The following is a 21,688-nucleotide window of genomic DNA, read 5'->3' on the forward strand; positions in this document are numbered from 1 at the left end:
TGTGTTTTTCATACAGTGGAGTAAGACAATGAGGAAGCACTGCATGCTATCATTGCAAAGATCCACTTGCCCTTTTTATCTCCTCCCTCTTCTGTTTCCATTAATAAACTAAACCATTAAGCAGAGAAAAAGGTACCAATTAGAGCAGCAAGACAGGCAGGATGGTAAAGTCACAGCACAATTACTCAGCCAAGTGAGGAACAAGTTGTTAGGGGCTAGCAGCTGAATCACTACCACAACAAAGTAATGTATGTAAGTGTTCAAGAAGAATTTCATACTTGCTTGTTTTCTTCACTTTTGATTTTGCAGTTCTACCTCTCTTCAAGCTGTGTTTTCCCACAGACTCTACGGATTTAGTATCCTCTTCCTCTTTAGTTGGAATTTCCTATGTTAAGACAGCAAAAACATTAGTCATGCACGAGTTCTTACACTTTTACAGAATATACATGAATGCTTCTTTTATGAAGAAGTCATGCCACAGTTATTTTCACAAGCATTACAGTTTCTGTCTGCAAAAACAAACGTTCCATCTCAAATTACTGAATCTGGTCAATAAATAAAGGTCAAATTCTGAAATTAACAGGTAACACATCAGGTAAGCTTTAAGGAAGTCCACTGTGCCTTTTGTTAAATGCAAAGCAATACTTATTAATTCTTGATTTACACAGATACAATGTTTATTTTTGAAGCTAGTTTTCATAAAGGAAAAAACCCTGTTTACCTGATGTATTTACAACTCTCTTTTTAGATAATCTTTCAAGGAAAAAGGCAAAGGAATGCAAAGCATGACTTGGAAAAGCAATGCAGAGCAAAAAATCAAGAACATGAGACAACCAGAGCTTTTACTTACTGATTCTGTCACAATTCGGGAAATGCTAGATACATTTTTGCTTCTTGACCTCAAAAGAGGGGGTGAAAAGACAAACTGGGAAGACAAGTCTGGGTCTAAATCCTTCAGCTGCACAGGATGGTCTGCTTTCTCAGCTAAAATGACAATGCACTGTTAACATGTGTGTACATTATACAAAAAGGAGAGTGACATTAAATTACAGCTGATAATCAAGAGCACAACAGCTTTCTGAATAAAAGCTCTAATTAGGCTTATAAATTCACTCATCCACAGCAACTCGTAAACCAAAAATAAGCCAGTGTAGTGATTTTGTCTGCACTTATATAATCAAAGATACTATGTAAATATCAAAGATATATGCTCAAGAGATATCAACAGTCCTTATTTATACATTTCAAAATAAATTATTAGGTACTCTAATAAAATGAACCCTTTGCACAGTAACTTCACTAACGAAGTTTATGCCCAAGAAAAAACATCACACAAGTAAATGGCTACATAATTTGTTGCAAGATGCATCTCATTTTAAGCTAAAAACTGAACAGAATTTGGAAGCACATCATCTTTATTTCGCTGTTGGAGGGAAGGGAGAGCAATCACATAGTGACATACAACCTCCAGTTTTCAAAACTGACAGAAATCAAGCTCATGACAAAAATTCAGCTTAAATTTCATTTCACTCTACTCAGAGCAGCGTCCTTGCCTACTTCCACCACAAGGAGCCATCCATGTAGAGTTCAGACATTTAATTAACTCTTTTCAATTTTTTTTAGTCTGCATGCTTACATTCTTGACAATACTTAAAGCCATACTCAAAACAGCAACATGCCCTATTTTGTGTATAAACACAGTGCACTTACCTTTAAATTTCTTTGTCAGCTTTGTGAGAGGAGGAGAGAAAAGGAAAGCCTCATTTTCCTCAACTGACAGTTTCTGATGCATGGCAATTTTGTGGGATCTGGTTCTTGTAATACGATCTGTTGAAGCTCTTGCTGTTTCGCTATATCCTGATGGGTTTGTGTCTTCAGGCAGCAAAGGACTGCCACCGGGTCCTTGGGGGAAGGCCTCCTCCCCTGTGCTCTCCTCCTGTACTGATCGTCTCTTTCTGCCCCGTCGCCCTGTCCTAACTGGAGTCCTGGGTGTGGCCGATTCCTCATTTGGCTGTGCAGGTGTCTGCTCATGAGTATCTGTTTTTTCTGGTTTAGCCTGTGGAATTCTTCTTGCTCTCCTCCTAGGAGTATCAAGGACTTCCACTTTCCCACCTGAAGGTGTGTCTTCCTGAGTGGAGACAGATTCTGTGTCTGCCAGGAGATTCTGCGCCCCTTTCCTACCACTTCTTCTAGGAGTGACAGGAAGTTTAAATTCTGTTTGAGGAAGCAATGGTTTAGACAGATTAAGGTCAGAATTTTCTGACACTTCTGATGAACTTATCTTTCGTCTTCTGCCTCTTTTAGTTGGCACGGGTAGAAGCTGGTCACTGGGCTGCACCTCCTGATCCTTGACAGTATCTTCAGGAAACTGTAAACTAATGCTTTTCAGTTTTCTTGCACTTCTGCTGGGACTGACTGCTGTTTTTATCTTATGATCAGTGTCGGTCTGACCAGTTTCTGGATCTCCCACTGAACTTTTCCCTCCTCTAGTCCTTTTGGGAGTAGCAGAAGCAGTAATGCTACCTTTGGCAAGAGATGTTTCCTCATTTGCCTCTTCCAAGAGTGCAGATGCAGCTTCCTTTGCTCTCCTTAAACCTCTTCTTGGAGTAACAGCTGTGGCCTGTGTACTGACGGACGATGTTTGATCATCAGAACGGCCACTTTCTACTTTTTCTATATTAGCTTGTTTAGGCTTCCGACCTCTCCTTGGAGTAACAGGCGTCACAGGTATTTGCTCTTCTTGAGCATTTTCTTCTGTTCGAAGGCTAGAAGTCTCAGGTGCTTCTTTTGTTCGCCTGGTACTTCTCCTGGGAGACAGTCCAAACAGAACCGGTTTCTCCATGTTCTGTAGCTGCCCATCACCTGCAGATGGAATATTCAGACTTCTCAGCTGTCCCCTGGCACGTGTTCTCGGAGTGATGACATAACCTACTTGATGTCTGTTGGTTTCATCTTCCACTCCTTCTGGCACAGCTGTTAAGGGAGCTTTTGCCTTCTGGAATCGAGTTACCTTTTTACCTATCGTCTCATGAATAGACTGTTCCACAGCTTCAGATGTAAATTCTTTACTTCTTGTGTCTTTGATTACATCCAGTAAGTTCTCAGCAATGGCTACTTTAATGGGTTCAGGCACATATGGGAGTGACTGTGCGGTATTCTGAGACTCCTGATCAGTAGTTACAGTAGACACCGAGTTTGTAATGTATTCTTGGTTTTCAGTGTTTCCTAAATAGCTCACAGGTTTTGCCTCTGTTGTTGTTCCAGACGCTTTAGAATCATCTACTAATGTAGGGTCTCCCATCTCCGCTTCCCCTTCATCTCCTTCTAAGACTAAAGTAAAATTACTCTGGGGTATAAAAAGCTCTCCATCTCCCTCAGCTGCATCACATTCATCACCCTCATTATCAGGCAAATCACAAGCGAACTGTTGCTCTATAGTACCACAGCTGTGTTGAAGGTTGTCTGACGGACGCAGTTCACTGTACAGTGATGTTTCAGGTGCTTCTTCTGAGGTTTGTGCCTTAACCACACTACATTCAATAACCTGAAATTAAAAAAATGGCTGTTAATACATTACCAATTACACCAAACAGACTAACTTCAAACTGAGCTAGATAAAACTGAGGACAGTGAAATGCTGCTACTCCTTTCTGATCACCCTCTAATGTAAAGTTAGCAACATACAAGTACTCTCCACTAAAACACAAGTTTATACGTTTAAGGGTCAGAGAACAGAATACTCAGTGCATGCAGCCACATGCTCTACTGCTGGTATTTCTGCTCCTGACTAAGGGTTTGCCGCCACCCATGAACAAAACAAAGCAAGCAGTTTTACAACACAAGCTGCATACACAACTGGCAGTTATCGTCACATTGCAGTACTTTCTGGACTGACTACAAATCCACACAGTGACCATCTCTGCACCGACCCAAGTTCAAGTAGAATTATGCCCCCCAAGTTTCAGTCATGATAGTTGTGACCGCAACACTCGGCCCATTTGACAACTCAGCACTGCATTTTAAGGAGTCACCTGGATTGCAAGAGGCAATACATATATTCTAAATAGCTCCATTTCGTGTTTTGTAGTTGAGCAATTATTCTTTCCTTCTAGATCCACCTGAGATACCTGAGCTTGTATGTTGAGAACAACAGTACTACCTGTTACATATTTCAAGTGACTCAAATGGTCAAGAGAATTGAATCAATGTGTAAACACCTCTGCCCAAGCCTCTAAGTCACAGTGCTTGCCCGCAGTGGCAGAAGGAAGAACACACTCCACAGCAGTCTCCATGGAATCTGCTTTTTGTCTTGCTTCCTGCCTTGCCAAAAGTTGCTAAAGTGTCACATACTAGCAATATGCCATCCTTCAAAAAATTCAGGAAAGACTTGTCTGCAAAAACTTTCCTTTTATGCTTATGTATCTATGAACAAGAAAGCTGCAAGTAGTTTGTCCTAAATTCAGTGAAGGTAGACAAGCCAAAACCCAGTGTACATATAAATCGGTAAGCACCAGTTAAACGAAAGCAGAAAAACCTTCACTGTAACTGCTACACGGGTGACCCCAAAAGCTTTGTGACCACCTCGTGTCCCTACTTCCTTCTTCCCATCACAAATTTTTCATTTCTCCCCATAAGTGATTTATGTATTCCCAAGTCTATAATAATCTTCTCTATAGCACTGTTCTGAATTGGAAAGCCATGACAAGTTAAGTGAGTGACTACCCAGGTGACTTTATCCGAAATCTAGGACACTGAAAAGCATCTTCTGTTACTTAAGACCGATCAATATTACTAATTCCTGTGATGATAATCCTGTCAGAAATGGACAGTTTCCTTCAAAATGGTACTCAGAGGACATCCACAATGAATTCAGCTCACTCATCAGCCCCAGCAGAATAACAGGGGAAAACATGGGACAGCTGGAGAATCTCCAGTTCTGACTTACAGGCCATATGAACAACCCTTTAAAATTCACAATTCACAAAAGTTTAGATGTTAAAAGGTGTGGTAAAAAAAAATAATAATAAAAATTTAGTAGCTGGAAATACCTCGACACCAAAATTAACTCATTATAGGGAACTGTTTGTGTCAGAAAGGAATCGTTTGCTACTACAGTTCTCAAAGTCCCAAATCTTGACAGATTCCATTCTGTATTACAGGTACAGAAAAACATATCTGTACTTACATAATGAGGTTTTAACTTGTATTAACCAGCTAAAGAAACACAGATGGTTTTGTGTGCCTTCTCATTGTCAGGAAGAAAGGACTGCCCTCCATTTGCAAAGAGTTTTCGATTTTAAAGAAAAGGGGAAAACAGTTTACTTACGTAAATTTCCTCAGTTTTAGGAAGACTGTTAGAACCAGTTATTTCTTCCTGTGGAGAAGGAACTTCAGCTTCAACTTCAGCTGCTTCTAGGTTAGGTTCTTTAGGCAAATCCACATACTTCTCAAGGTGTCTCTCTGAATAAGCACTGACCACATCCTCACTGTCAAGGACACCTATCACAGCTGGAAGAGATTTATATAATTTTAACTCAACTGCCATATAAATGACACAGGTTTAAGCAACAGGAAGTAACAGAGGGAACACGAACAAACAACACAGTTTTCCATCCTGTCACATACACTGGGCTTCCTCCATAAACTAGAAGCCAGAACTATCCATGTGGTAAAGGAGGCAACCTCACAATTAATTAAAAAGAGGAAAGGGTAAAATCAGCTGGTAAGTCCATAGAGAAAAGGAACAACAGAGAAAATGGTGGCTGGAAAGGCTAGTTATTTTTCACAGCCAGAATGCATCATCTTTTAAAATAATAACTCAAGCAGCAGATCCCATAGTATGCACATTAGCAGTGGTGTACATCAGCAAAGTAGAGAACTGATCTCCCCTTCCAATATTTTTAATCCTACCAATTTTCTCAGTATCTTTATCAAGAACAGGAACATTCACTATGCATTTTCTAGAAGCACTTTCTTTGAGGAAGGTGGTCTCTGTACAGTTTAACGGAAGTTAGCAGTAACATCTTAGTACTGCTTCAGTCTAAAACACCTGTTATGGTATAGCAAACCACACATTTTACTTCAGGAGTTCAGCTACCTCAACTCGCATCACATCTCCAACATACTGTACATACATTCACTGTCTGCTTCTGGGGATTCAGAAAGCTGTGGCTTTGTTGCAACTGGCATGACTTTTTCTTCTGATGAAGAGGAAGGCATCTTGGACTCCTGGTGGTTTGTTTCACTTCATGAAAAGAAAGAGAAAATCATAAAGTTCCAAAACAAACCCTGAAGAACTTTACATATTACTTTCTCACTGCAAAATCTTCAAATTGCAAAACAGAAGAAGAAAAAAAAAAACCCAACCCAGAAATTCTTTTACCAACAGACCTCCATTCAATTCATGACTCATTGTATGCAATGAAGCAAGTATTGGATATTCTTCCCACTAAAGAATAACAGAGTTGTATTAAAGAATTATATATTGCCTTCTGTAGAAAGAATGCAATTGCTGTATTGGAGGTTTAGAACAAATACCGGTACAAACTCTTGTTCAGCAAGTTACCACATGAAATTAAGGGTTCTTTCGTTAATATTCTGTCTTCATCACTAAGCACTTGCTAATTGAGCACACACAGGAAACAGAAATTAAGTGTATAAAATACTGCCAGAAACTCAAACCCCAAAATGAACCTACTAAAGTTGCAGTAATCTCAGATGTAATTTTTAGCTACAAAATTCTCAGACAAAAGCAGGGCTTCTGTTCCCAGCATCTACTTAGTAACCCTCAAACTGTGAAAAAGGTTTATCTAGCCTGTTGAATGAAGTCTTTATCACCATACTTTGCGGTCTGCAATCATTTGAGAAAAAAAGGCTCAAATTGACAGCTGGTCACCCTGACTTACATCCGTGCCAAATTAGATCTGTTCACAGACAGGAACAGAAAAGTTGTTACCTATAAGAACACAGGAAAGAACCAATGGCAGCTGAAAATCATAGTTTTCAAAGCTGGAAAGCCAGCAGTTACATGTTGTGCAAACCCAAAAAGGTATCTATTTTATGAACTTACCCTTCACTTGCAGTCCCAAAAGCAGCAGCCTCAGCAGCTTTAAACACCAATTTACCATTGTCAGGAAGGGTAAGACATTCAGCATTTGATTCCTCCACAAATCCTACAAAACCGGGCAGTTGGATTACTTCTCCATTGCACTTAACGTAATTCTTGTTAAAAGTACAAATGATTGTAAAGTGAGCCTTTATGTGTTTACCATAGGAGAGTGATTTACCAAAATAATGCTACCCATACTTCGACTGTACAGAAGACTGGAATTCTTTCCAGTAAAACAAGAAGCATGATGCATAATGGCAGTGTTCAACGCCAGGTTGGACAAAGCCTTGGGTGGCATGCTTTAGTGTGAGGTGTCCCTGCCCATGGCAGGGGGGTTGGAGCTAGATGATCTTAAGGTCCTTTCCAACCCTAACTATTCTATGATTCTAATTTCAGTTCAGAAAACAAAATGACTTGATACTCTGTTTATAAATTAAACATGGTACTACTAACCTAATATGTACAAACTTCAGAAAACATCCTTCCTTCTTAAAATTGGGCAGGAAATTTTCTCATTTCTCTTTGGATAATTTACCCCATTCCAGCAATGCTTCTTTCCTTTCCTGACTCCATTTCTCCTTTTCTACAAGAACGCAAATATGCCCTTTTCTTGTTCTTTTTTTCTGATGACTGACTGCTGTCATCAAAACCCAACCGCCTTCTAACCTGTTCTTATTTCAACAGGGTCAATTTTAGAAACATCCTCCTTTTCTTCTTTGTTTCTACTGTCTGCTTCCTCCAGACCCAGCAACTACGTTTGCAGACAAACTGTTTCAAGACCTCAGACATACAACTCTGACACTTGAAGACATATCTCAGAAATAACAAATTTTTTTTGTAAGGACTTGAATGGACTCAGCTCTGTCACTGACTGTAGCTGTGTTTCCACATCTCCCTCTTCCTGCACTACTTGCCTTCCCAGCTCTTCATCACTCCTCAAAAGCAGTGAGCCACAACTCTTCTAATCTGCCAGCAGAACTATTCGTATGAACACATCCTCAGCAACCGAACTGCCTTGAATGAGTTCAATTGAGCTGAATTTCCAAACATAAGCGAAATAGGTTTGGAAAAAGCTGCGTAAGCTTTTGAGCTAGCAAAATGAGCAAGCATAGCTGTATTAAGCAGCAGACACAGAAAACAGACTTACTTCTAGAAGAAAACTAACTGAGCACTAACAAGGTGGTTTATAAAAGTAAAAAGAAAACTAACTAGTCAAAGCACACCATACACTCAACTTGCTGAAAAAACCCTGCAGCCTACATAAATATCCCTAAAACATAACCAAAAGCTTAAGTTTTCAGCCTGCTTCCCTCTCAAAACTCTCCACAAATCACTGCTGCCTCTCAGCTACAACTACGCACAAGAGATGCCAACCCAAAGTAGAGTTCATTCATAATACCCAGGACAGCTAAAAAAAAAAAAAAAAAAAAAGAAGACTAAACAGTGGCAATTTTATATCCCAGGACAAGGAAGTGCCTAGGATACCTATGAGCACTCATTGTTGAATTCATCAGAAATTTAGTCTTTTGAAGACATTTGAATTAATTCAGAAACTTAGGTTATCACAGTATGAAACGCACCAGCTTCTTCCCTTAGCTCTGATGAGCTTGGTTCTTCCACCTGGAAAGATTTATCTTCAACCATTTCACTGTCTTCTTCCTTCTCTGATTCTTGAAAATCAGCAGTCTCTTCAATGGGAGAATTAGCTGGCTTAGCAGCTATAAAGATTACATCATCTTCAAAATCACCAGGTGATTTTGCATCGTGATACTCCAGAGTAGTTTGGTCTGATCTGGCAGAAACATTACTATTTTCTTTGCTGACATCCATATTCTCCAAACCATGTCCAGGTATGCTTTCTGAAGACTCATCCATTACAGCATGATCTTTCTCAGGATTGCTCAGAGCAAAGAGAGTTGTTTTAACTCTACTTTCAGACCAAGCATCCTCCACCACTCCACGATGATGCTCAGATGAAGGTTCAGACAGCATTTTATCTTCTGCAGTTACCTTAAAAATAAATAATAAATCAATAAATATGTCAAAGCAATTAAAAAAAAAAAACCACCACCCAAGCATATACCAATACTTGTAAGTTTTAAAAGTGGCACCTTAAGCAAGGAGCTAAAAAATTTAATCCCATTCTAACACTAATTTAGCTTTTAAAGCACAGTGTATAAAATAATTACACTTTTGACTGCCTTCCACAACCTTGGAGAATTAAGATGAAGTGGGTCTTTTAAGTACTTCCTTCTGCTGCCATATCAAGCCTGTTCAATGGGTTCACTATTATGTTTTCAAGAAGAGGAACCTTTGTATAGTAAAATCATAACTCATAATTTCTCTTTTGTCTGCTCACCTTTTCAGCTTGCATGCATCACTACAACATTTTAGTAATCCCTATTCTGATAGCACGTTAGAAATAAACTAACCTGGTCACACTGCATTAGTAGTAAGAACTTCATATATAAGAAAGCCTCTTATTACAACTGAGTAACAGGCAAAAAGAAGTATAAAAGAACGAGAACAATTACTTATTATACGTATGGAAAGCTCATACTAGTGACATGCCCCTGCTCAGCCCCGATTTTGGTAAGTTCCTTCACTAATGGCATGATGAGCTGGATCAGTGCATCCAACGGGCAGAACAAAAGGAGTAGTAAGAAGTTGATGGCTTTCAGAAGGACAACACTACAAATGCTGTCCATGGTGCAAGGCGAGAGGCAAATCTGAGAATTTTAAGGCTAGGGAACAGCCAACAGTACAGCTCTCTTCATCAAGAGTCTATTCTTATCACAGTTGAAGTAAACTCACCCTGACAAAAAGAGAGACTGAAAGTAAACACAGCTCATGAATTCTGATGCTTTCCAAGATGTTTAATTCCTGAAGCTTGACAAACCCAAACAACTGGCTCAGTCTGCTCCTCACCTTCCTGCTGTACCACCACGTGAAAAGGTAGAGCGGGAAACTAGAAAAAATAGAGCTCCTCACAGGTCTTGCATAAAAACCACCAAGGTCACTGACATTTAATATCAGTGTGTTCCTGCAGGCATGTGATGCTACAGATGGTCTAACACAACCTTTTCTGATCAAATTCAAGCTCTGATCTGCAATTTCAATTCTCAATCTAAGGAGTTTTGGCAAGCTTCAAGAGCAGCTAAAGCAAATCACAGTCTAGAAAGCCTTTAATTGCAAAAATCACTAACTACAGCCCAGCTTACCCCAACAGTCCATTTTGCACTCGAGCCCTCTTCCCTGAAGGATATTCTAGGTTCCTTAGCTCGCAGAGGAGGAGTAACTGATCGTCCCGGAGATGCAGAGGGAGTTGCTAAGGGTGTGGTGCGAAGGCTGGCTCTGAGGATAGATTGAGGAGTAAACCCAGGAAAACCAGAAGCAGACATGGCCAAATCTTTAGCTCTCTATGAAAAGAAACAGAAACATTTAAACTCAGTTCAATTTCAAAACAGAGGACTGCACTTGTCAAATCAATTTTACTTAAATTACTGTTTACGTTTAAAATTACAACCTGAGTTGGCAGCAGCAGAGAACACAAACTTGTGTTCCTGCACTGCCCTTTTCCAAAGGTACAAACCCCTTGCTGATAAAAACACAGGCTTTTTACGATTCATTTGGCTTTCCACTTTTTTTTTTTTTTTTACTTTTAAATGCCAGCATAAAATGTTATTTTTCAAATTCCTGAAGAACAGGGATATGGCATTCTGTTGTCTGGCATCTTCTCTCCCACCCCAGTGATTTTTACAATTTCTACAAAGCTATCCGCAAAACATACAATAACTTAAACTTCAGCCCAGATAGAGTGACTGAACACACTGCAGTGTGCAATGGCAATCAGCAAAGCAACAGCTGATTTTTGACAGTTACTAATCAATCTGTGCACAAGACTAAATTAAATGACACAGCTGTAAAAATACCTCCGCCTCTTCATTTAGAAGCATTCAGGTCTTCTTAGCTCAGCTCAGTAAAGGTTTTACAGGGGATTAAAAGGAGCATAATGAAACTAGCTTCATGACACGGACAATATATAAGAAGAAGAAAATAGAACTCCTGAGAGATCACAACTGCTTTGCTCAAGCAGGCAAAGACAAAAAAAATCGGCACCAAGATGAGAACTATTGAGCACTTAAATGAGATGGTTAAGCCAGATACTGCACCTTTAAGGATCTAAGTATACTGAAAAGTCCAATTTTAACTTGGATCCATGCAATGAAAGCAAGTGGATTTCACAAACCTCCTGCACACTGCAACTAACTCAGAACTAAAGCCTTCCCCATTCAAGCCTGTTCCCAACATACTGCTCTGAAAGTTCTGTATGTACAATAACCACATACATGCATGCTGAAAAGATTCCACACTTTGAATCCAACAGTGTTTGCGTTAGTACTTTGGGGGGTTCATTTCGAAGACCGTTTACAGGCTTTTGTTGTGGTTGGTTGTTACTGGTCTTTTAGAACACAAACCTTAACTACCAGAGGAGTCTCTAGCAGATTCAGCTCTGATGCTCTTAAAAACTTCTTCTGTAAGGCGGAACATTGCGGATTTGAATTCACTGGGCTGGATGCCATGAGTGAAGTAGAATCTCTGCATGATGACTGCCAGCCACCACCCTGCTCTGCAGAACACGAAGGAACAGGACGAACCACCGAATCCAGCAATCTGTTAAGAGGCACAATTTCAAACAGGAACATAAACAATGCATGACAAAATTGTGTTCAAGAAATCTGAGATGATACCTAACAAAAACACTGAACGAGAAATCACTTCTTTACCGTTTGTGCTTAATGTCCTAAATCTCCGCCTCTGAGGCAAGAATAACCCAACTTTAAGTTGAACAAGTGACGTAACGCATGCGTCAGAAGGAAATTCCTCTACCTGTCAATGCTGGGACCACTTCGAATTCTCTACTTCTCAGTGTGTTCCCCTCAGCTGACCTTTTCTTTAGCAGATACAAAACCCAATGCAAACAGAAGACTTTGCAAAGACAGACAGAATACACACGCATGCATACGCACACGTGTACACACACACACACACACACACACACACATGTATGTATTTACAAATAGGAGCCCTTTCTTGAAACACCCATTCTGTAGATCTACTATACCTGGAACGTTTCTGTGAGAATTTTGTAACTGGTGTCCCAACAAATGCATCGGGCAACTCTGCAGCAGGGAGAGGATGTGCTGGTGGTTCTGTAGCTCTAGGGCTAGAACTGAAAGGAAAATGTAACTGATGATGGTACCAATTCTGAAATGCTATATACTGCATGTGCAAAAAACCCAGACAAAGCTTTCTTCAGGTCACCTTCCCTCCAAAACACTAACGTAATTGACATGGATTTCTCTCCCTTTCCAAATACACAGCTCAAGATGAAATGTTATTAAAAGGCTGCTTACCTATCATACTGTAAAAAACTGGTTTTCTGCTCATTTCCTACCCACACTTCTCCAATTTTGGACAACACGTTACTGATGAAAGTTGCTCTTGTATGCACAGGTCCTGCATTAGCTTGTTTTGCTACTGTTGACAATGGCTTTGGTCTTGCAACTGGAATGCAAGAGAGAAAGAAGATCACCCTTGTGGAATCAAAGCGCTGGTTACTTGTCCAGTATATCTGCCCCCTAAAAATTACCTTCTCTTAAGACTGAGGAAGGCAAGTGGTAAGGCTTGGCTCTCTCTAAAGCCAGCTTCCTTTGAACTCTAGGAAGGATCTTGCCATACTGTTCTAATATAGAATTTCTGGCAACTGCTCTCTCTCTCAAGCGAGGATCACGATCACCCTGATGAATGAAAAGCATAAAGCAGAACATTAACTGATTACAAGTTCACTGCACCTCACCATAAGCGCACCCATCCCTGTATAAACTTTCTCTACAGATAGGATAAAATACATCCACTGCACAGAAGAGCATCAAATTCTTACCCAGCAGCACACACCTATTTCATCTGGTGTTGGTTGCAAAGAGGAAGGAGGAGTAAATCACAAGAGAGATGACAATTCTAAGTTAAAACAATTCTGGCATTCTGGGGCTCCACGGAACCTTTTTCAGATACACTTGTATAACCTGTAATTTTCAAACAGCTTACAAAACAGCGGGCTTTCCCTACAATGCAACACATTCTACCTGGATGAAAAACTTCAGTTGGGGAACCTAAAGCTTCCAAGACTACCCTGTAACTGGGATTCACTGGAAAACCTGATTTCAGAGAACAGCAGATGTATCACAGATTCATAACAGATGTTCACAAAACTGAAATTGGCTGTTTTGACAAATAAAAGTTAGCTGAGAATTTCTGTCAAGAAAGTGGTGAAATGAGAGATATGGAATGTGAAAACAAAAAAATCCCACACCGATTTTACCTGTGGACAGACATCCAGACTGGCCTCAGCTAGAAAAATGAAGTCGCGTGCAAGACACAAGAGAGGACATATTGCACAGAACTGTGGTGACATACAACATACCCTTTATTCCACAGAAAGGAGTGGCATAACAATCTTGCAATTAGCTAAACCATACAGAACACACACCTGAGCAACTGAGTGATACAGCTGACTGATAGAAAAGATAGGGATGTTTAGTCCACAGATGCAAACAAACTTATTTAAGCAAAGGCAACAACGGTGTGCATTATTTAACACAGATATTCACAGAGCACCTTTGGAGAAATACTCTGTTCGAATTTCATGTTCAGATGTAACTTAAGGTGAAGAAACTTATTCCTAATATTTCAAAAAATGGTTTACAAAACAAAGCAGGATTTTTACTAAGTAAAAAAAACACAACCAGTGAGTAACTCCTAACATATATTTGCAAATCCAACACAAATATTACACTTACCATAAGATTAACCTTCATTGACTGATTCAACTGCAGTGCTGGAATATAATTGGAACGCTGCAGACGGTGGACTAGAAGAAATTCATGATTCTGATCACCAGCACGGGTCTGCAGAAACTTCTCCAGACACTCCTGTGGGAAAGAACACATTGGAAAAATCTACTGTGCTTCTGCCTCTTCTCTTTCCAATTCAGATTTTTTTCTTGTCCACACTTACCTGTTCAGAGTCGGTGAAAGGCAGCTTCAGCAAGTCTTCCATTAGTCCCATCTCCTGGCAGAGCTCATACATGTGCTTTAACAGCTCTTCCGTATTTAACTTAGTCGTGTGTTGGTGCAACAGAGCCCAGGCCTCCACCATGCACCTGCAGTTCATTTGGTTGAGATACAAAGGAATACCAGTAATTCATTTGGCTGAAATGCAAGGGAATACTAATAGCATAACCCCAAAATGGCCCAAACTACTGTATTCAAAGCTTTAAGGAAATGTAGGGGTTGGTGATTTGTGCCCTTTGTTCTGCACCTGTCACAATACTGGAGTGCCAGAATGGAGGGACAGGTTCTTTTACCTATTGGACAACAACACGGTGAGGAAAAGCCGAACTTCACTACTGCTTGACATCGATGGCTTCATCATCTGTAAGTATCTGAGGGCTCGTCTGTGCTCTCCTTGGCTCATGAGGGCTTGAATAATCCTCCTATGTTGCCAGGACACAGTTTTGATCGTAGCTGGATGAAAGAGCAGGGCCAGGGAATTCTGTAGACGGTAGAGATCAGGTTTATTACGATACATACAGCCACACGTGTAACAAAGATATTCAAAAGTTCCTGACAAAATCATTTAGTCATACAGAACAAAGCGAGTGCTGTAAGAGGAGTAATTCACACTTGTCTAGGTTAATCACCCATCTGTATACAAACAGCACTCCTTATAAACACGTTACTAAATAACATATTGTTCTGTCAGACTAACAGATTTTATAACATCATAAAGGACAGCCTTAAGCATCGGAAAGGACAAGAATTAGGTTGAAAAGTCACTTCTGCATCCTTACGCCTCAAACCTTGCTGCTAGAATCACAGTGCTCCCATCTAGAGTACCTAAACCATTGTTCTTGAGAAAGTGCTCAACTGATCTGCTGAGAATGACCTAAACAATGGCTTTGAAAATTCAAATACCATCATCAAGCATTATGAAACCTGATGTCTTCTTTGTGTGAATTTATTTCCTGACAATGTAGTTAAAACAATTTCAAATCACAATTTACTGAAGATGTTGCAGCAGTATTACAAAATTACTTCTAATGTTTTAGTATCAAATGTGTACCATACTTACTTCATAATCATTATGATCTAGAAGCCAGTAACCTTGAATAAGCTTCACAAGACCCCAAGGGATACCAAAGGCCGTTGGGAAGGAGTCAATTGAAGTCTCCGTTTTATTCGGAAAGGAATGCATGATGTCTAGCAGCAAGTAAATTGTCTGACATCAAGTATCTAATTAAGGCAAATGAAATTGTAAGACCCAACACACTGCATTTAGGGGGAAAAAAAAACAAACTAAAAAACAAATGAACAAACAAAAAAAAAAAAGAAAAGAATAACTCCGAAGTGGTGGGAAGCAGAAAGTACAAATGGTTTAGTCTTGGCAATTTAAGCCATTATTACCTGAAGATACTCTGGTTGTAACCACAAGGTTACATTCTAAATGAACAGCCCAAAAGGAACACCCTTGGATTTCTGCAAGGTATTCCAAAAGAATCATTTCAGATATTTAAAACTTCAGTTGCCAGCTCAGCCTGGAAAAGGGCTGTTCTGGGCAAAATTCAGGTACTGGTAAACCACTGGTAGGGAAACTTACTCTGAAGCAGCAGTTTTGTGAACCATTCCAGTAACAAGCCATTTGCCCGAGATAGAAACCAAAAACTGGGCTCTATTTTGAGAAAAACTAAGGGAGGGTTTTGTCTTTAACATTTCTTAGAAAGCCTGCTTTCCCACAGCAGAAAAGATACTAATGTGCATATACTGAAGGTGCAATGAGAATTACTAGAAAGGATACAATTGCATGTTTGTAGCTCTCTTCAATGCTTTCTAACAAATAGAGATCCAGGAGGGCCTGAAAGGGAGTTACAAGTTGTTAGAAAGCTCCTGTCTTTCAGAAATCACTGGCTTTTGGGTGGGGGTTCGTTGGTGCTGCTGTTTTCAGTGAACGTAACACCTACGTGTAAACTAGCCGGTGGGTATTTCCCAGTTCCTCCTTCATCTCTCCTCCACAGCTTCTCGACTTGGTCTCCTAACTGGGAAACCATTCCATCAATCATCAAGCAGTCAGAATCCCATTTTCCCCTGCAACAAAAGGTAGCAAGGATTTGGACCTAGGCTCCAGCCACTAGGTGTAAGAATTTCCTTCAGTCAACACAAAGCAAAAGCTCCCATAAGTCAAGGAAGTAACAAACATACAGAGGCCTGAATATGGTTTGAAGGGCACATGAAAGACATTTCCAACTCAGATGAAAAACATTTGTTAGATCATATTGAGTTATTAAAGGAGTACAAAGCAGTAATCCTAAAAGCTCTCTTATTAAGGGAAAAGTTGTGATGACCTTTTAGTTTTCAAGTTTTCTTTTTTGTTGCGTTACTTGTATTACCCAAGGAAAACTAAGTTTTTAAAGTGCCAGAAATAACCACGCTCATCCTGTCTAACAGAGGAAACATACCAGTACTAAAGTACCAGGACTGTTCCCTATGCCAAATCCAATGCCTTAAATAGAGTGTTCCAACACAGAGGTGGGAGACAACATAAAGGAAGTTTCAGATTTGGTTCTCAGCATCTCACCTTGGTTACTGAAATTAAGGTGACTGTCACAAAGCTGAGCAAACATGAAATTTTAGCAGCATCTTAACAGCATCTTTTATGTTTCTCTACACACACCACTGCAATTATGGATGGCTGAACGTTCTTCAAAAGTCCATCCCAGTCTTCTGCTGACTGGGACTTACCCTGTCATTTCCTGATGATAAAAAGCAGCAACAGCACACCACAGCTTGTATGCTTGTAAGAAACACACAAGACTGTAAGTTACCTGACAAGCCAAGTGAGATGAACTTCCAATACCTAACACCCTGCAGCTTCCATCTTAACTCATCTTGCAGCATCTTGTTCACTACACCGTGGACTAAGCTTCGAGTCCTTAGTCAGTTTTCAGTACAATTTCCGAAGAGGAATCTCCTATGACCTAATCCAAAGGATATCACCTACGGCCTAGTAAGTCAGTTCACAAAAGAGACTTTACATGTGGAAGTGAACTTTATCCAACAGCCAGTAGAGTGCTAGGTGGGCCAGCTACACATAACTGACACTATCTCACTAAATTACACAAATGTCCGTGTGAGTAGGAGGCTTAGGCCAGAACAATTATTACCTTCTATTACTAGTCAACAACAGAAAACATCTTATTTATTTAAAACCAAAACCAGAACTGCGCTTTCTTCTGTGTCTAACTGCTCTGCAAAATCTTAAACACGTGGCCCTTTTCAGCAGTAACAAGTACAGATGAGCTGATGCACTAAGTACGCTACAAGAACAGACAATACCAACAAATGGTACTAAGCACACCTATACATAAACATTTAACAAAAGAAAGTAACCTCTGTGACCAACAGAACACAAACATCACTCATGTCTAGAGCATTGCTGGCCAATGCACTGAGCTTAGCAAATAAAGCTGTTGCTACAGAAAGCCATTCACTTCCACTTCTGAATTTGCAGTGGAAGTGTACTAGAGATTTCCCGTAAGCCTTACCCTGATAAACGTTCAAGTTTCTGTCGATGGCCAGTATAGTACCTCTGAATCAAAGGATAGTTGTAGAAAGGTCTAGACAAATGCATATCATCATCTACAGGCAATAAAGAAAAAGCAAGTTAAAGAAATAGTATCACATTTTTAAACTAAAATTTTTGACTTAAAAGACAGAATGATACAAGCTAAAAATCAAGAAACACATGGAAGCTTCCAACTCTGAAAGAAGCCCATCCTGCTTCTATCTTTGCTAAGAGATGTAAGGCACAAGACTCAGTTCCTTCTTGTCTCCAGTGCCTTTCAGGCTTACAGTGCACGTGGAATTCAGAATATGAAGTATAAACTCTAGTTCAGTATATCAAAAAACCAAAACCAAACATTTTCTTCAAGTCATGTTTTTACAGTATAAAATACATTTCAGGATTTGCTGTTTAATAGTAATTGGATTAAAACCCCAGGCATTTTAAGCTGTGGACACAAGCAGCTCCTTCAAGTCAGAGGCTTACTGCTCTCACATAAAAACATCCAGGAAAAAACTGCTTGCATTATTCTACACTATGAATTTGAAAACTGAGTAAAACCTCCGTTTCACCCACAAAACTTCAGCATACACTGACCCTGAACCAGCACAATTTGGGATTAGTGAAACATTTACACAAGCACTGCTAAGAAGGCAATGACAGAATTACTTAGTGCACACTCTCCTTGTTACACACATTACTGCACTTGATACTTACCTAAACCCTCTGGGAGGAGACTGGATCGACAAAACCAGATGACCACTTGTGCATACAAAGAAATGAGGCTGGTTACCACCTGCTTATTTCTCAGGTCTGCACAACCTGAAAAAAAGGCATGACATAATTTTTGCTATGGAATTCCTTTCATTCTGACAAAAGTCCCTTCATCAGACCAATAGAAAGTATAAAAATGTTTTGGCATTTTTCACTGTTTCACAATTGTGTTTGAAGAAAACCCCACAACAACCACCAAAGCAAAAAGCAACAACTACGAAACAACAGATTCACTAAAAATAAAAATAAAAAATAACGTTACTAAAAAGCCTGAACTATTAAATACATTCCTGAATGAGGCACCTGGTTTTCACGTATCAGAGATTTTTACAATAGCAAAGTGGTATTTTATTTTTCCACATACAAAGCAATAGAAACTCAACCTACATTGCAAGTTACTCATTTATGCTTCCATCATGAATTTTAGTAATTTGCATGCAATTATCAATTGGTATCTAGGAATTAAGGGGAAGATTTTCAGCATTACCACGTTCAACTGCTGTAAATTCAAGCCTGCCGCTTACAAAGCTTCTTACTGAATGCAGCCTCCCATACCCCCTTACCTGAAGACCACAACAAACTATTTCCCTGACATTAATGTATATTAAGAGGTAGTCCACACTTCTCAGATTTAAGGCTCTCCTGCCAGCTGACTTGGACAGTCTTCCAATCATCAAAAGCAATAAAAGCTCATGTTTCCACAATTACAACCCAAGCCTAATTTCAAATTGTAGTAAAACATACCAGAAGATTTTGTAAGGCTCTTACAAACCTTTTTCTGTAAGCTCCTGTGCTTCTCTTAGGAAACAGTTTAAGATTGTGCTAAGGTTGCTCAGAAGCAACTGGCAGTGCTGAAGAGATTGCAATGTCTGCGGGTCAATGAAGTTGCAAGAGCCATCAAACAGCGGAACACCTTTTCAAGAAGAAGAAATGTCAAACCATTACATTGACTGAAGAAGCTCAAGGAGAAACAATGACTTCCTGTGTGCACAGTGACTACACTGGTACTCACCAATTTGGTCAAATTCGTGTTTTGCATAGATCACTTTGTTCCACGTCCACTCAAGAACAAACCGTAAATTAGCAGCAGAATTTGGCTGCTCTGAAAAAAAAGAAAACAAACCAGAAATTAAGCCACAATCTCAGGAAAAAAAAAAAAAATCTATCATAAAGGCAATGTGGGAAGGATTACCTTCAGATGTCCAGTGTTTAATGCATCCAGTCAGAAGCTCTAAAGAACCTGTGTGGACAGCAGCTGACAATACCGCTTGTAACTGCTCCTCCTAAACATAACAGAACACATAAAATGAGAATCTTATACACTTTCAGTACCTGAACCATCAAGAGCATTTCCACCCCTACACCCATTCAGATATCACAAAGTCTATTAGTACACGTGTTAATAATGCCACATTCTTTTGCTTAATTCCAGCCACAAGCAGGACTGCTTCTTGACCTGAGGAACACATCGCAGTTTTCCTGACATTCCTATTTATGCTAATTCTAATCTTTTTGCATGCCTCTGCATCGCAGCCTTAATACACTGAGATGCAACTTACTCTTCTCAGTAACATCCTCTGCTAATACCCTTTACACGTATTGTGTAGTAAGTTTGCTATCAGGAAAGCATGAAGGGGACCGAACAAATACAACCAGGAAATGTATGTGTGGAAACAGTCAAGCAAAGGTCAAGCAGCTTTCCACACTATGAAGACATGAAGTGGTTCTGGCACCTGAAACATTAAGTTATAACTTTCTAAAAATGACATAAGTGAAACATTTAAATTTTAATATGTTTAAATTTTAGGCAGTTGAAACACAGTATAACCATGTAGTGGTGATCCTTGAGTAGGAATTCATCCCAAGGATGTCTATGCACATGTATGCATAGACTTGCAAGATTAAGCAGTAGCTTTCTTCAGCTGCTGTTTTGATACTCATTCACAGTGAAATGACCCTTCATAAAATTTTACTTTTTGTTAGTTTGGGGTTTTATAAACACATTCAAAAGTTATACTAAGAGAAAGATTCTCCACGTTGCACTTGACCAACTTTGGCTTCATACTTCCTTCTGCTTTTGTGTCACCCAGAATTAATAGACGGGTCTCTAAAGACAGGTGTATGGGGGCTGTTCTCAGGCAAACTCAGTCATCTGGGTATGAGAACACCAGTACTAAGTTACTAGCGGTTCGTAACCAAGAATACTAGTTGGCTAACTAAGGTAACACCCACATTTCAAGGCAACTTGTACGTAACACAAAAATCAGATTATAATGTCTTGGAGCTCCTAGAGCCCTACCAGATAAAATGGATGTATTTTCCCCTTGGTTCCCTCATATGCACTCACCTGACTCAAACTGGAGGGCTGGACATCCACTAGTCTTGGAGACAGCAAGCCAGCGGCAAGACACCTATTGTAGCTATCGTGAATGGCTTCACTTACTGAAGGGCCAGATTTCTTCAAAAAATTCAAGGTCTGAAAAGGCAGGTCAAGACAGCATTATTATTCAATCACTAAGGGTCTGGATGACCGCTAGGAGAAGTAATGTAAATGTTCCCTGCAGCTGCCAGAAAGCCTGTGCCAGTAACATGCTTTAGGCTGCCAGTCTGAATAAGCAAGCATTTCTCTATAGTCTTAAAAGACAGCAGCAAACCAAGAGTTTCAGTTTATACAAACAAATCCTGTAATACAAAACATCAGCCCTTGCAATACTGAATTATTTCCTAGCTTCCCTGTCAGGACACAGGCCTTCCCTTTTCCCCAGCCACTGACACAGTGTTCACTGCTAGCTAAAACTAGCACACAATTTAAAATCGCACTCTAGAAAAATCTTCCTTAGGTTGGAAATACTTAGTGAGCTCAAACTTAATTCAGTTTCAGAAACTTATTTCAGAACTTTAGTTCCATTATTGGTCACAATCTGTACAGTGTCTCAGAAGCTGTAATTTGGCCAAGTCAGCGAGACAAAACATTGATTTCTTCTTAAGGAGTTAAATCATTTTTTATTTTCTCCATTCTGTCCTCCTTTTTCAAGGTACTCAGACATCAAAACCCAATCTCAAGATTGGCACTTTGGTAGATGGGTAATAAAAAGGTAACCATGTTTCCTGACTTCCACATTTTCGTTC

General features: G+C 39.7%; 1 protein-coding gene across 8 annotated transcripts in view; it reads right to left on the minus strand.

Annotated features, from left to right (window-relative positions):
* Positions 1-21,688, minus strand: part of AHCTF1 (AT-hook containing transcription factor 1) — a 43,612-nt gene that overhangs the window by 1,756 nt on the left and 20,168 nt on the right. For all 8 annotated transcript variants that reach the window (XM_057414494.1, XM_057414488.1, XM_057414489.1 and 5 more), the window contains 24 exons: positions 20,907-21,035; positions 19,752-19,842; positions 19,572-19,661; positions 19,332-19,472; positions 18,503-18,607; positions 17,769-17,862; positions 16,188-16,311; positions 16,025-16,081; positions 15,302-15,448; positions 14,535-14,722; positions 14,186-14,330; positions 13,969-14,100; positions 12,762-12,909; positions 12,526-12,676; positions 12,234-12,335; positions 11,587-11,782; positions 10,330-10,527; positions 8,689-9,118; positions 7,070-7,172; positions 6,135-6,244; positions 5,327-5,508; positions 1,711-3,544; positions 851-984; positions 279-385 (listed from right to left, as the gene is read on the minus strand). In XM_057414494.1, coding sequence (XP_057270477.1) covers positions 279-385; positions 851-984; positions 1,711-3,544; positions 5,327-5,508; positions 6,135-6,244; positions 7,070-7,172; positions 8,689-9,118; positions 10,330-10,527; positions 11,587-11,782; positions 12,234-12,335; positions 12,526-12,676; positions 12,762-12,909; positions 13,969-14,100; positions 14,186-14,330; positions 14,535-14,722; positions 15,302-15,448; positions 16,025-16,081; positions 16,188-16,311; positions 17,769-17,862; positions 18,503-18,607; positions 19,332-19,472; positions 19,572-19,661; positions 19,752-19,842; positions 20,907-21,035 — 5,138 coding nt within the window. The remainder of the gene's footprint in view (positions 1-278; positions 386-850; positions 985-1,710; positions 3,545-5,326; positions 5,509-6,134; positions 6,245-7,069; positions 7,173-8,688; positions 9,119-10,329; positions 10,528-11,586; positions 11,783-12,233; positions 12,336-12,525; positions 12,677-12,761; positions 12,910-13,968; positions 14,101-14,185; positions 14,331-14,534; positions 14,723-15,301; positions 15,449-16,024; positions 16,082-16,187; positions 16,312-17,768; positions 17,863-18,502; positions 18,608-19,331; positions 19,473-19,571; positions 19,662-19,751; positions 19,843-20,906; positions 21,036-21,688) is intronic.

The sequence above is a fragment of the Pezoporus wallicus genome, unplaced genomic scaffold (genome assembly GCF_028554395.1).
Source record: "Pezoporus wallicus isolate ANWC-B61680 ecotype Strahan unplaced genomic scaffold, APGP_CSIRO_Pwel_v1 contig_8042, whole genome shotgun sequence".
NCBI classification, from domain to species: Eukaryota; Metazoa; Chordata; class Aves; order Psittaciformes; family Psittacidae; genus Pezoporus; species Pezoporus wallicus.